The sequence below is a fragment of the Corythoichthys intestinalis genome, chromosome 2 (genome assembly GCF_030265065.1).
Source record: "Corythoichthys intestinalis isolate RoL2023-P3 chromosome 2, ASM3026506v1, whole genome shotgun sequence".
Classification (NCBI taxonomy): Eukaryota; Metazoa; Chordata; class Actinopteri; order Syngnathiformes; family Syngnathidae; genus Corythoichthys; species Corythoichthys intestinalis.
The window spans coordinates 47,050,413-47,065,835 of NC_080396.1; the positions used below are offsets into that span (position 1 = coordinate 47,050,413).

At 40.0% G+C, this 15,423-nt stretch overlaps 1 protein-coding gene across 8 annotated transcripts in view; it reads left to right on the top strand.

The window, feature by feature from the left end:
- Positions 1 to 42: 42 nt before the first annotated feature.
- The window catches only part of lrrfip1b (leucine rich repeat (in FLII) interacting protein 1b), a 28,616-nt gene continuing 13,235 nt past the window's right edge, over positions 43 to 15,423 (top strand). For 3 of the 8 annotated variants that reach the window (XM_057829550.1, XM_057829551.1, XM_057829556.1), the window contains exons 1-8: positions 43 to 549; positions 9,017 to 9,103; positions 12,809 to 12,856; positions 13,381 to 13,425; positions 13,556 to 13,606; positions 13,798 to 13,875; positions 14,027 to 14,062; positions 14,774 to 14,899. In XM_057829550.1, the coding sequence (XP_057685533.1) occupies positions 460 to 549; positions 9,017 to 9,103; positions 12,809 to 12,856; positions 13,381 to 13,425; positions 13,556 to 13,606; positions 13,798 to 13,875; positions 14,027 to 14,062; positions 14,774 to 14,899 (561 nt within the window). In that variant the 5' untranslated portion in view covers positions 43 to 459. The remainder of the gene's footprint in view (positions 550 to 9,016; positions 9,104 to 12,808; positions 12,857 to 13,380; positions 13,426 to 13,555; positions 13,607 to 13,797; positions 13,876 to 14,026; positions 14,063 to 14,773; positions 14,900 to 15,423) is intronic. The other 5 variants (XM_057829553.1, XM_057829552.1, XM_057829554.1 and 2 more) reach the window with 5 other exon arrangements.

A 15,423-nucleotide genomic window follows, 5' to 3' on the forward strand; every position in this document is an offset into this window, starting at 1 on the left:
TTGGGGGGCGGGGGGTTCTCTTGTGGAGTACTGTACATCCAACAACTGGCCACCGGCCGCCGCCACACGACTGCGGAAGGTAAGGTGGCTGTGCCCGTGGCGCCGTCCTGTCCTTCATCACCTGTCGTCATGAAGCGTGATTTGCGCCTCCGCGTCCCGGAAACAACGTAGGCGGCTACCAGGCTCACGGCGGATGTTGACAAAGGCGGATTAACGAGTTTTCGGGGCGGTGGATGGACAACATTTGTGACGGAGCCGGTTTCGAGTGTTTTCTGGTTCGGATACTGGGCTAACGCTAGCTTAGACAGGAACGACACCGAACCTTCAATAAGACTTCAGGCCCATTAAAGGACTTGAAGCTCAACTGCAGGAGTGGTACTTTGATGCGCGACGCGTCTGTCAAGTGTTTGTAAAGATTGTAAAGCCAGTAGTGGTCCAACAGGGACGTTGCTGGGCACCATGGGGACCCAAGGACCCGGCAGAAAGAGGCTGCCGAACCTGGACAAGCTGACAGCAGAGGACGATGCTCTCCAAAAGATTGCCCGGGAGGTGAGTCGAGTGAAGGCCGGGGCAATCGTGTCTTATTATACTGCCATTATAAATGGGAATGAAAACTCACATTCATGAAAATAATTACCATATTTGTTTCAATATAATACTTATTATTGTTAAATATAATTGTTCTCATACAGCAACTAAATATGTTTGACAATAAATGAATACAATAATATTACTACATTATTATAACTATTATTATGATATGTTTTGTGTATTTGTGTTTTTGTTATAGTGCCATAACAGCACTATTATGCTCTAAAACCTTTTATTATTTTTTCTTTTCAACTTAATGAAAAAGATGCAGTGTAGTGTAGACAAAACATGTGTGTCAGACGAGTCACGTGACAGGCAGGGATGCAGATTAATGTTTAGAGGCTTAAAGAATGGGGGTCACACACAAGCACATGCACATACTAGGTCAGGTTAGTAGAGAGAGAAAACAAACTGGAGCTTTGGGCTCATTTCTCATTCTCATCCAGGCTGTATTTGGGCTGTGCTTTATAAACAGGGGTGCACATATTTTTTTTGCCCAGGTTCTCAGAGGAGGACCTGGAGATGTGACTTGGTCCTTATTGAGCTTGAGAGCAGACCCGCCTGATGCGATAAAATTATGACAAGCTTTACTTAGAGCCAATTACCTTTAATTAATTATATTAACAATTAATGCTTGATTATCAACTGGCACAACAAAATTACCATTACTTTGAAGTGAAATGTAAAGAAATAAACATAAAAGCACTAATTCAAAATAAAAGGCATTATGCGACTCCCACATTAACTCCAAGCCTTTGTAAAAGTGGGATGTCCTCCTCATAAGAGCTCATTGAACGTGCATGTTTAGCTTTGTGAAATGCGAGCAAAAACAACTTTGTCAGTGCATGGCGCTGTGCTTCATTAACTTTATTCCGCCACTTGTGCATAGGGCGAGTGGGGTCCTGTCTGACATCGATAGTTTGCTTAATTGCCACATGCTCTCTGTTTTTTTCGTGCTTTTCAAAAGTTTGGATGGCTGAAATTCTTTGACCCTACAAAAAATGCGCTGCTCTTATCAGCGACATTGGGATTCTCACGGCAAATTTTACACCACATTGCCGTGCGAGCATCATTTGCTTCTAGCAATGGTACCTCCTGCAGCCACTTTTCAGCTAAAGTCCTTTTTTTCGGTAGATCCGGTGACGTCTCTGTCGTCTGTCTGTCTTTTGACGGGGGTGGGGGAACACGGAAATAATTACTCAGTGGGGCTGTCTCTTTGACATTTTGAGGAGTGATTTTCTCGTGTCCGCCGCAAATACAGTGTTCAGCCATCGTTACGCGAAAGCGTATGGAAGCCGTTGAGGGCCAGCGCGTTTGTTTACGTCCAGTACGCATGCGCACCCCTGTTTATAAAGTGCTGGGAGTCCGCCCAGATTTCTTGTTACCCACTCCGAGACCACGTTATGTTACGTTGTTTGAAAAATAAGTCTTTCAAAACCCAGTCTGAGATATTAAAAAAAAAAAAACTTTCATAGCACATGAAGTTGCAGTCTATTTTTTATGCCGTAATAGTGCTTTAAGTGCAGCTTTTATACAGAAAATGAATATTTCTGCACTGGGCTTTACCGGTGAGCTGTCGATAATGTAGTCAGCTTTTTGCCCAGAATTACAGTGGGGCAAATAAGTATTACGTCAGCCACCAATTGTGCAAGTTCTCCTACTTGAAAAAATTAGAGAGGCCTGTAATTGTCAACATGGGTAAACCTCAACCATGAGAGACAGAATGTCGAGAAAAAAAACAGAAAATCACATTGTTTGATTTTTAAAGAATTTATTTCCAAATTAGAGTGGAAAATAAGTATTTGATCACTTACAAACAAGCAAGATTTCCGGCTGTCTAAGGACCCAAGTACACTGCATGCGTGATCGTTGCGGTTCCGGTACGGTTCAGTGTTGCCTGCGTGCCACGCAGTCCGTCAAAAACAGGCAAATCATACCGGCTGCTGCACGGCTGCGGTCCGCCAACTCCGTCCCCTCGTGAGCTCTCGCGTGATAGCGCGCGATAATGTGCCATTTAAATCAACGACAAACACACGGAGTCTGTAGCATGTACTCATCAGAGAAGCAGAGAGAGAGCACATTTTTTTCCTTGCATATTGATAATGTAACGTTTGCTAAGCGGAAGTTTGGCCGCGAAAACAACACACGAGCTTCAACGCCTTTTTCCTCTTTTTCTTTATTAACTTCCCGCCACCTCACCAATGCAAAAACAACAACTACAATGGGGAGAACAAATATTTGATACACTGCCAATGGGTTTTCCCATTGGCAATGTATCAAATACTTGTTCTCCCCACTGTATTTACACTGACGCTATCTAGTCCACCAATCGGAGTGTCGCGCTGGTGCACCAGCACACCAATGACAGCCTCGCGTTGGTGCATAAATTAACCCACCGATGACAGCCCCGGTCGGCACAACACCGGCGACGCTACAATATTTTAGTTGTGTCTGTCTCTTAATTCCAGATTGACTGTATCATGTTGAGATCAGGGCTCCGTGTGTGGAGGGAAGGGGGGCTATTATGCCCTTGGTTGTGTCAGTGCGTTTATATCTTTGTGCACATTTAAAATTTATGGCACATAACATCTCATAGGGCTGTTATAAACAACTGATAAATAATCTGTCATATTTATAAAATGGATAGCGAATTATATACGACACGAACTAAAAAAACAGCGTACTTGGAATTGGTGTCTCAACATTGCAGATTCATGTGCCCAGCGCAAACTGTTGTTTATTCTATTAAGAGTCAAGTGAAATGTAAGAAAGAGAAACGTCTTGAATAGACCACCAGGTCGAAAGTTGTGGGTGTCTCTTTTTTCCTCTTTCGTCTCTTTTTTTCTCTTTCCTACTTCCCCCCCCGACTCTGTATACAAACCGAGATTGTTTGTGCGCGGGGCACGAGAATTTCTGCAGTGGAACCACTTCCAGATACGCTGCTTTTTTTTTTTTTTTTTTTTTTTTTTTTTTGCTTAGCACATCGTGTGTTTCATATCATTGCCAGAAAAACACACATAATAGGACACTTTGCAGTTTCGCTTTTAATTGTGTCCTTATAGTAACGATCTGCTGCATGTATATCACTTTGTGACTTTCCACCTCCATGAAGAAGCGCTCATCATCCATTTTCGCTCGTGTTTAAACCGTGATTAGGCACCTGGCCTTTTGACGTCAGGCCCAGCTCCGCCCATTTTGTCGGATGCGTGTCCGGCAGAAATAGAAAATAGCCTATACCATCCGGCGGGCATGCGGCACGCCGGAGGTGGTTCGCAGTCAATCCGGAGCACTGACGCGGCCGGTATGCGTTGAACAATAGGATATAATGGGAACGGATTGGCTCCGGCGCTATTTTTTACCGGAGTCGGACCGGAAACGCAACGATCACGCATGCGGTGTACTTGGGCCTTAAGAGGTCTAACTTCTTCTAACGAGGCTTCACTCGTTACCTGCATTAATGGCACCTGTTTTAACTCATTATCGGTATATAAGACACCTGTCCACTCTCTCAGTCAGTTACACTCCAAACTCAACTATGGCCAAGACAAAAGAGCTGTCGAAGGACACCAGAGACAAAATTGTAGACCTGCACCAGGCTGGGAAGACTGAATCTGCAAATAGGTAAAACGCTTGGTGTAAAGAAATCAACTGTGGGAGCGATTATTAGAAAATGGAAGACACACAAGACCACTGATAATCTCCCTCGATGTGGGGCTCCATGGAAGATGTCACCTCGTGGCGTCAAAATGATAACAAGAACGGTGAGCAATAATCCCAGAACCACACGGGGGGACCTAGTGAATGACCTACAGAGAGCTGGGACCACAATAACAAAGGCTACTATCAGTAACAGAATGCGCTGCCAGGGACTCAAATCCTGCACTGCCAGACGTGTCCCCCTGCTGAAGAAAGTACACGTCCAGGCCCGTTTGCGTTCGCTAGAGAGCATTTGGATGATCCAGAAGAGGACTGGCAGAATGTGTTATGTTCAGATGAAGCCAAAATAGAACTTTTTGGTAGAAACACAGGTTCTCGTGTTTGGAGGAGAAAGAATACTGAATTGCATCCGAAGAACACCATACCCACTGTGAATGTATTTTTCTGCAAAGGAACCAGGACGCCTGATCTGTGTAAAGGACAGAATGAATGGGGCCATGTATCGAGAGATTTTGAGTAGCCAGGGCAACAAAGGAGTGGCTTCGTAAGAAGCATTTCAAGGTCCTGGAGTGGCCTAGCCAGTCTCCAGATCTCAACCCCATAGAAAATCTGTGGAGGGAGTTGAAAGTCCGTGTTGCCTAACGACAGCCCCAAATCATCACTGCTCTAGAGGAGATCTGCATGGAGGAATGGGCCAAAATACCAGCAACAGTATGTGAAAAGCTTGTGAAGAGTTACAGAAAACGTTTGGTCTCTGTTATTGCCAACAAAGGGTACATAACAAAGTATTGAGATGAACTTTTGGTATTGACCAAATACTTTTTTCCACCATGATTTGAAAATAAATTCTTTAAAAATCAAACAATGTGATTTTCTGTTTTTTTTCCACATTCTGTCTCTCATGGTTGAGGTTTACCAATGTTGACAATTACAGGCCTCTCTAATATTTTCAAGTGGGAGAACTTGCACAATTAGTGGTTGACTAAATACTTATTTGCCCCACTGTAGCTTGAATTGGCTGCGACTCCTTGAACCGGAAGTGCAGCTCCTTGAACTTGAAACACTCCTTAAGTGGGATGGATAGACTTCCCCCAACTTAATTTAAAATACCTAAATTATGTATAATATTTTATATATCTATATTTAAATTACAACTATTAATATTCAAATAACATTTCACATCCTCGTCCAGTCTTTAAAGTGCAGTATAGAAAGTTGAATGAATCATCAAAACCAGCCTGCCAGTATATTTATAGGCATGAGAAAGAACAATAAATTCCTTCCATTCTGACATGCAGTCATGCTTGCTCAATACTTCAATTTTGAGGACAAGTGGGAGTAAAATTCTATGTTGTGATTGGATCATATTCATTGTTTTTGAGCAGAACATTGCTGTTTGACTTTACATACTTTAAAGAGCATATGACACGAGAAAAAAAGTCTAAAATGTCATTATTATGTGAATTAGAATCATATTTTGAGACGATTCGACTATATACAACAATTTAGCAAAGCACAGATGACGAGAAATTAGTATTTTAATCTGCTGGTTAGCCACGCCTACCATTATAGGGCTTTAGCGTCCCCAACAGGTGGATGACGTCAGCGGTAGACTTGGCTCATCGATTTTACTATTCAGCCCATTGAGGGGAAATTATTCAGAACGAGGAAAACGCGATGAAGAAAGCCGCAAAATGTCATTGTTTCAGTCTCTCTACTCCAATATTTTTACAGGATATTCTTTTTACCCAAGTATTTTTCCCCAATAGCTATATAAATGGCTTGAGAAGGACCAGTCAGCCCGTTGAGGGGGAACTATTCACAAAGAGGAAAACGCGACGAAGAGAGCGGCAAAATGTCATTGTTTCTGTCTCTTTACTTCAATATTTTTACAGGATACTCTTTTTATCCAAGTATTTTCCCCAATTGCTAAATAAATGACATGGTCATGACAAATAACATTCTTGTGCTGAATGGAATATGAAATAATAAAAATGCATTTATTCAGGACGACATGGCAAAATTACTCCATAATGGTCAAAACTGTCGACTTCACCTTTACTGTCGCACCTCCCGAACGATATTTTATGACACCTAAATCGGACATATGTCATTTCCCTTCCCCGGCTTCGGAGAATGTAAACAAACCAGAAGGCGTGACAGCTAGCCGACATGCTAACCCGAACCGAGTGATGTTTCAAAGTCTTCAAAGCGGAAAATCACACATAGCTATCCTGGATTATTTGACATGACGACCCGGTTGTCGAATGTCTTAGCGGATCGGCAAACCGCCCGGCGGAGAGCAATTTACAGTTCGTTCCCCGGAGGAGGGTGGCTGGAGCTAACGCAGCTAACGTGCTGCTGCTAATGCATTAGGAGAGCTTTTTACATGCCTATCAATGATCAAACGTAAGTAGTCCTTCATTTAAAGGAAGTTTGTAGTGTTTACTTTGTAATCGCTGTACAGTGGTACCTCTACATACGATCGCTTCGACACACGAACTTTTCGACATCCGACGTAAAATTTGACTCGCCATTTGTTTCTACATCCGACGACATGCTCGAAATACGACGACAATGGCAGCACCGCAGATGAATGCACGGCGGATTTTCTTGTGTGACAAATCAACACTGGTTTCAGAAAAGGTTGGTACAGGTGGTGAAACAAGGAAAAAGTTGACGCTTACCTTCTAAATGAAGATGAAAATGACAGAAAAATATGAGCGTAGGGTGGGCATCCGTGAAATGGCTCAACAATACATCTCCACGGTCCTCCTCCGACCATCGTTCGCCAGTCTTTATAAGTTAAGCTGACAAATCTTATTGTGGTAACATCTCCAGAGAAATCGCCAACTTCGCCACGTTTTTATCATTTATTTCACAACTTATTCAAAACAAAAACACCTTCTGTCTGCCGCAATTGACGGCGTTCTCAAGAAAACATTCAAAGTGAAAGTGAAACTCAAGCTCACCGGTCTGTCTCTGGCACGTGAGCCCCGCGGTGCGTTCAGGGTCAGCAAAAAACGTCCGCCACATTAGAACCCGATTCGTTATATTAATACAGGAATTATTATTATTATTCCGATTTTGATTTATAATTTATTTGTTTTGCTATGTGTAATTGCCATTTGTAATAGTACCAGCAGTATTTTTTAAGGATTTAGTGAAGGTTTTTGGGCTGTGGAACGAATTAATGGAATTATAATGTATTCCTATGGGAAAATCCTGCTCGACATACGACCATTTCGACTTACAAACAAGGTCCTGGAACGGATTAACTTCGTATGTAGAGGTACCACTGTATTTGTATTTGACATAATACAAAACAAGATGTTTACTCACTTCATCGTAAGTCCAATGGTCCCACAGTAAATATCCACGGTGAATGGGAACCTTTTGAAACTCCAAAAAGGCGCATACGCCTCTCCCTCATACAGAATGATTTTTCCGCAGCCGTTTGGCTGGCGTGATGCGAAAAATAAACGTATTAATCCGCAAAATCAGCTGAATCCTTCGTCCTCATACACAACAGTACACTGTAGCGTGAAGAGGACCGTACACGTCACAGCGCCCTCCTTAATGCAAGACCGAAGCCGGAAGTCACTCATTTTCCTGGCGCGGGATTCAAAAAACTAAATAAATATAGCGATCGCTTCCACACACATCCAAGCGGTCCATATCATTCAGGAGCATAAAATACCGCGTGTATTATGAAATAAACATGCTTTTTCGTGTCACAGGCACTTTAAAGAGTATTATTTACTGCAGACTTTCAACTTCATTTTTCGCCACAAAACATTTGCACGGCGGAAGAATTACAACACCTTTACATATGCCTTTTTCGTCCAAATGGACAAACTAACATAATCACGAATGGTCACATTTTAGTACTTTGTTGCAAATTGTTTGCAGTCAGTGACACTGATGTCTTAAACCCATGTACATTTCCAGACGCTGGGTTTCAACCCTTAGGGATGCTCTGCTGCAACTATTACCGTATTGGCCCGAATATAAGACTGTGTTTTTTGCATTGAAATAAGATTGAAAAAGAGGGGGTCGTCTTATATTCGCGGTATGGACATTATACCCATTCACGACGCTAGATGGTGCCAGATATCATATAAGCGATGTTCTGTCATGATAGATCTCAGCTACTCTGAAGTTTAACCAGTTGCTTTATTTTATTGCAATATTTTTCCTTATTCAGATTTGTTTCAAGACTACAGTTACAGTTAGACTTCACTTTGATGGTTAATGCAGTTATTGCAATTTTGTTGTTTTATCACAATAGATTCGTTTATTTACAGTGCAAAAACCAGAAGCCATTCATTTACAAATGTGATTGCACTTTGGTTTACATATTTAAATGTTCAGATATTAAGATTTGAATGAGGCAAAATAACTTGCATTATCTCTCAAATATATTGTTATAATTATTTGTTTCGGATGTACTGTAATTATTTTCTGTATAGAAATTAATTTGGTGTTGAATGTTCAAAAAGTCTTTTTTCAAACTTGAGTCTTGAAAAAGAGGTGGTCGTCTTATAATCAGGGCCGTCTTATATTTGGGCCAATACGGTATTTTCAGTGGGTTTTGGAGCATTTAAATGAAAATGAACATTGACCGATAGACTCAAGTGTTTACTTGTTTCAGCAGTCACATTATCAATAAAAAGAAGGAATTTAGTTCCATTGCTGAGCAACCAAGCAAGCAAAAAAGTTGAAGAACCACTAATGTAGATTTTGATTTGGTGAATCTATGCAACAGGCGGAAGTAAGATTAGCAGCGAGGCGAGCGGCAAGGGCGGAGGCCAGAGAGATTCGAATGAAGGACCTGGAGAGGCAACACAAAGAGGTGAGACGTCACTCTGTTTTCATTTTCTGCTTCCTAACTCGCCACTCTTGCCGTCGACATATCCGAGTCTTGCTTGTAGTATACTTTGCCGTTTGGCAGCAACAAAATTAATGAGTTAAGATGTGGCATTCTTAAGTCAAGGTACTGTGGCACTGCTCTGCTCTTCTTCTTTGGTATTTACAGTAGTGTAAATGTCACTCACTGGTCAGCCAAGTTGGCACTAGGATATAGTGGACGGCTGTGCGATATGGCCTTAAGTACTTATCATGGTAAAGTGAGCAGATTTGCTTTGATAACGTTAAAGGGCGATAAATTCGCCCAAGCGGACTGTTATATAATTTGAAAATCTGAATAAATGCATCATACAAATTAACCGTTTCTCGTTGATTTATTCACCAGCTTTCAATTGAACATATTTAACAATTTTACATTTAGTGTAATCATTAAATATAAAAAAATATTTTAAAAAATCCTTGTAAACAATCAGCATTCAAGTATAAACATTTAAAACAGCTTGTATGACTTGAAAAATGTAAATATTGCTATGGCCACTGTGCAAATATGTCATTGTAATGACAAATGACTTACAGCAAGAGGGGCTTGAACAGAGGACCGAGTATCAGACAACTTATTGTTAATGGCTGCTATGACATGATCACTCAACACAGTAGTGTTTACTTCAAGTTCCTACTGAGAAAGACTAGCATTTTAATCCATTTTTTCCCAGTTTTTTTTCAGAGCATTTTCTGAAATCTACGTACACCCCCCTCCACACACACACAAACACACACATTAAGCTATACTGCTGTAACTCTGATGCCAATGAAGCATTTAAGATTTTATGATGGCAGTAATGACACAGGCAAAAAAGGTTCTCCCTCAAATCCCACACAGGGATTATTTGTTTCAGGTCCTGAGCGATCATTTCACCCGTATGGTCGTCCGTGAAATAAGCTGTTTCCAGCATCTATGTGCGCAGCTCGTACCTGTTGTCTATGAAATAGACCGTCGAACCGATGTAGGGTTCCATGGTTCGTCGTCATTTTCGAATCCAAAATACTTCCAGACAACCGACGGCGAGTTCTTTCTTGGCACCAACACCACACTATGAGCGTTGACTAATGCTATTATCGAAGTACCTGTGGCCTGGCTACCAGTAGCTGTTCTGTTGTTTGTTTGATGTTCTGATAGCCACGTGACTTAACACGTAAGCACACTGGCTGTGCTTTCTTAAGGGGAAAGAGCATAGTTTAACAACACATAGTAAAAGTGATCTACATGCTTTAATTTTCTGGTTTCATTGAAAACAAAAAAAATTACCCACGTGGTCAAAATTACGCCGGTCATCGTGAATCATCTCGGTGACAGTACATTATCGATATACCTCCCGGCTCTAATATACTATTATACTATTTTAGGTGCAGAGACTTTGGATAGAGATATGGTTAGGTCTTTAGTTTACTGTGGTGGTGAAATCAAGTACGTCTAATAACACAAGAGCATTAAACACAAACTACCAGATTTTTATTATTATTATTATTTTTTTAATAATATGTGACAAGATGTCAAGAATAGATAGGGTATGTGTATATATACTGCTTAAAGCAGAATCATTCCTTAATCATTGGTCAGTATGAGACTAATGTCCGTATAGTGCCTCAATCATCATACTTAATGCATCATGGAATTATACCCCAATAAGGGTGTTAATTATAAGTGGCCAAACAATTGACTTATACATTTTTTTCATTGTACACATGGGAATTTAGCATACCTCACGCTCTGCTCTGCTGTTAAATGATATTACTGTATATCCAATTTTACAAGTTACTCAGTCATTTTGACCGTGTGCAGCATTAATGTTTTAAAGAGGATTCCTCAAATTGCTAACCACCCTATTTTTATCAATTTACTCCTTTAAGAATTTCATTGGCATTACTACCAGCAATTTGTCTCTAAAAGAAAGTTGGTATAATGGCTAGTTGTGTGATGAATGTGTACTCTTTTCTTATATGTCTATTCTGTCATGATGGGTAAATATCAATTTACATAGATACAGACGTTTGAATTTGTTTAACAGTCCACAGTCATCGTACTAAAATTTAAATTTAAGTTCTTTAAATACCCCCAAAAAAGTCATCTACTGAATAAGTGGAATATAATGTTTATTGGAAAATTAATTTTTGAGGGAGGCTGAGAGGGTAGGTCTTTTAGAGGCATTATGATGACATCAACACAAATGTTTTCACCCTAAACTTGTTAAGAAATAAAAGTTTTCCACTCATCAACACTAATCAACTAATGCCTATTGAGTGCACTAAACAAACATGTGACACACCCTCTCAGAGGGTCAGAGGTTAGACAGTAGAAGAAGTAACAGTGAGACTGTTCTTCAATCATCAGTCATTGGAAACATTCATTCTGTGGTGAGTCACTTCTCTGTCATTCTCCAACCTTTCACTCTTTGTCTGTGTGCTTTTTTTTCAGCTATTTTCACAATCACTTATAATTACTTTTACACTTGGGTGTGCATGCAGCAGGTAGACTTCCAACCAGTAGTGTTAGGCTTGAAAACCGAAATATCAACCATGAAGCCGAAAAATACCGCCTACCTTCTAAGTAACCATTTGCTAACAATATTCTGAGTGTTTTTAAACAGGCAGGAATGATATTCACTGTGATATTCAGATATTACTATAAGATTCCCATTCAGCAAATATGGTGGCGTGTGTTATTAGTGTTATTTTGAAATCAACGCAACTTTTGGGCTGACCATAAAATGTGGCATTCAATGTCCGCTTTTTATAATGATAAGCGAGAAATATACTAACATATAGGAAGTTGGACTAGTTTGGGCAACCCACCGTCAAACAGAATATATATACAGTATATATGTGTGGTATGAACAGTATCATGGTAGGTAGTAAAAAGTGTATGGTGTGATTGTGAGAAAGGATAACAGGCGTGAATGACAAAGGCATGCAAATAAAAGCTACTGTTGCTAAACATAAAAGCCATGCGGTGAGTCAGAGTTGCTCACATAATGTTTCTTTCACTAAATATATTACAATCCATTAATTTAGAGCTAGACCGATTATGGGCGAGGCCGATATTTGGAAATTTGACGTATAGCTGTATTGGCCTTTAAAAAAAAAAAAAAAATCAGATCGGCAGGAAAATATCAATTTAAAACTGGGTTATTTCGGCTCAGATGCAGCCGTGCCTCTCTCTCCTGCCTGCTGTCTCCAGCACTCGTATTAACGCCGTCCTTTAATTAGTTAAATGGTAATGATAAATGGAGTTACAGTGGTATTGCGCCTTTCCACCTTTCTAAGGCCCTCGAAGTGCTTCACACTATATCTTCATCTACCTACCAGGAACAATGTGGGGTTTTGTATCTTGCTCAATGAGGTTGCGGTGCAGATGTGAAAAATGGGTGGGTGGGTGGGGGGAATAGTATCACAGCCACTGTTTTACTCAACATTTTTCTTTTCACCAAAAGTTGATTTCTAAGCTATATAGCTGTTTTTGTTTAAACTAACTCAAGTTCTACTATTGTTATTATTGTATTATTAAAGAACCAAAAAGGTTTTTGTTTTTAGAAGAGTGTCCACTTTTCTATTTGGAAGGCTCAGTGTTGAAATGTTTCCAGAACACATTATTCTGTGGATCTGAAAACTAATATGTGCTCCTTTTCCTTTACAGAAGTATTATGGTGTGGATTATAAATGGGGTCACATTGAACAGTGGATGGTATGACCACAGCATGAGCTGCTGACGCATGAAAACCTCCTACTTCCTAATTTTCTTCCCCAAACAACATTATACAGTATGAAAGAGCATTGCACAAATTGTTTTGGGCTGACTGCAACATCATGCTATTTAAATAAAATTCTACCCAGTGGCTTGATGTAGTAGTGATGTTCACATTTATGAAGGATGTCACTAGTCAAGATGAAGTCAACTGGGTGGAGGTTGAAGGTTTTTACAAGTCAGCTCCACTGCATGACAGCCTCTTGTTATTGCTGTGCGTGTGCCCACTTAGCATTTAGCAAAGATAAGGACTGCCACATTCTAGTTTTTCTTTTGAGCTTTGCTATGTAGCCGTCGTACACTATTTTTAAATTAGTTTTATTTTTAATGCTTCAGTGTTTTTCAGTCTGCATGTCAGGCATCGTAATAAGCATATACGCTCACTGTAATAGTCCTTCTGTGTGACTCCCGACTTCATCGTCTCAAGTCTCCTCTCTTTTTTTTCCTTCTTCGCGGCCTTTCAGGAGGAAGGCGAGCGCTATTCTCGCCACTCACGGAGAATCGCTTCGGTCTGTACCTTCTCAGAATTTTTCTGCTGTCTTATCTTTTCTCGGGCAATGTGTCTCTGCATCAGCAAGACAGTTTTTTTCTCTTATTACACATTATGAACTCAGTCTATTTTCATGTTTGTGTTTTTAGCTCTCAGATGATGAAGAGCGGATGTCTGTGGGTAGTCGAGGCAGTCTGAAGGTGACTTTATTCCATCAGTCCAACTTTGAATTTCCTGGGCTTTCTATTTTTCTGGATCCATTATAACTGTACCTCTGTCTTGCTATTTTCCTCTGTCTTTTTACTAAATATTCCTTGTATTCATCCTCTTTCCTTCAATCCTCCTATCTCTGCTCCTTGTCTTCATTTCTCCTCTCCCATTTGCACCCAAGCCTTCAGATTACAGCTCTTTTCTTGGTTCTTGCTCTCGGGCATCCTCCAGAGCTAGTTCAGCTCGTGCAAGCCCTGTGGTAAGCTTTGTTTTGTGTGTTAAACTTGATGTTGCTCCATCTGACTGGGAGAAAGTGATGGACACATGCTGTAGTTTTATGGAGGGTGCCAGTAAATCAACAACTTTGTCCACAAAGCTAATTTCCATGGTCTGTCTGTATGTGTGCTTAGGTGGAAGAGAGACTGGACAGAGATTTTCTGGATAAGGTAAGTGGGTTAGGATAGCTTGTTAGGCTGATTTGACCTAAGATGAGAATAGTTGGAATGTCCCAAATCTGTTCACATGATCAGAAATGGGGGCCGATCACATCATTTTTAGAGGATTGGAATTGTGTGAAAAAGATTGTTTTTTTAAAAATGTATTTCTTATATTTTTAGTTCAACTTATAAGGGTTACAACGCAACAATATCACACATATTCACAAGAATATTGTCTAAAGAAACATAAAATAAATATGCTTTATATTATTGAACATCGCACTAAGATAACATCATTCAAGAGGGATGCAAGAGTGGTACTGGAAATATTTTACATTTGGATGTGTTTTTCTTCTTCTGCCTAAAACATTCCTGAAGTATCAGATGTGGACTCTGTAGCAGCAGATTGTCAAAATTAGATGATATGGACTTGTGTTAACAAATATGTACCGTATGCGAACGGGACATCCCAAGAGAATAAGGGTGGAAAATAAAATAAATATTATCTACCATGCAGTGTTTGATGTTCAAATGATAAGCTTTTACCCTACAAAGTGATATATTCGCTTTAAACTTATGCCAAAATAAAGAAAAGTTTCTCTTTTAGAGTTTTGAACAATTAAAAGGGAGAGGGGGTTTGCTATTTATTGGCTATATCACTCAGCGGCTTGTATTTTATTTCACCATTGAATTGCATCGATCATTTTTCCTCCTTCTCAGGGATCTAGGACAGCGCTGAACCTTTCTGCAGCCACTCTATCTTCACTTGGTGGGGCCTCTTCTCGTAGAGGAAGCTGTGATACCTCGGTCTCCATTGAGATGGAGGCGTCAATGAGGGAGATGAAGGTACCAACATTTCAACAGTCTTTCATTGTTGTTGTTGAACTCATAAAAGATAAGCCGAATTGACTTTTTCAAATTTCATGCAAATGCCTTCAGTTCCGATGGGTTCAAACAAAGGCACCAAAATATTTTTAAGTGGAAGTGGTCTTTAAGAGTGCCCAATGTTTCAGAAGGAATCAAAATCTAGTGCTGCTTTGATAGAAGCACACCCGTCTTATTTTTTCCACAATTTTGATATTACAATTTCAACATTAGAGCCATATAAAGTTTTTTTTTAGTACAGAAGTTGTTTAAACAAAATGAAATAAAAAACAAAATAAAAAATTATTTGATTTTGCAAATCAGTTGTGTAGCAGAATATACGGTTGCAAACAACTACTGTATGTTTAAAGATTTTGTTTTACACGAAGAATTTTATAGAAAAATAAAGTTGGTCCTCCAATGTGATAGATTAAACTATCTTGGTTGTGATTTTTTTTTTTTTTTTTCTTTTTTAGGTGTTGCGGGGCATTTTCTCTTTGCTCTGC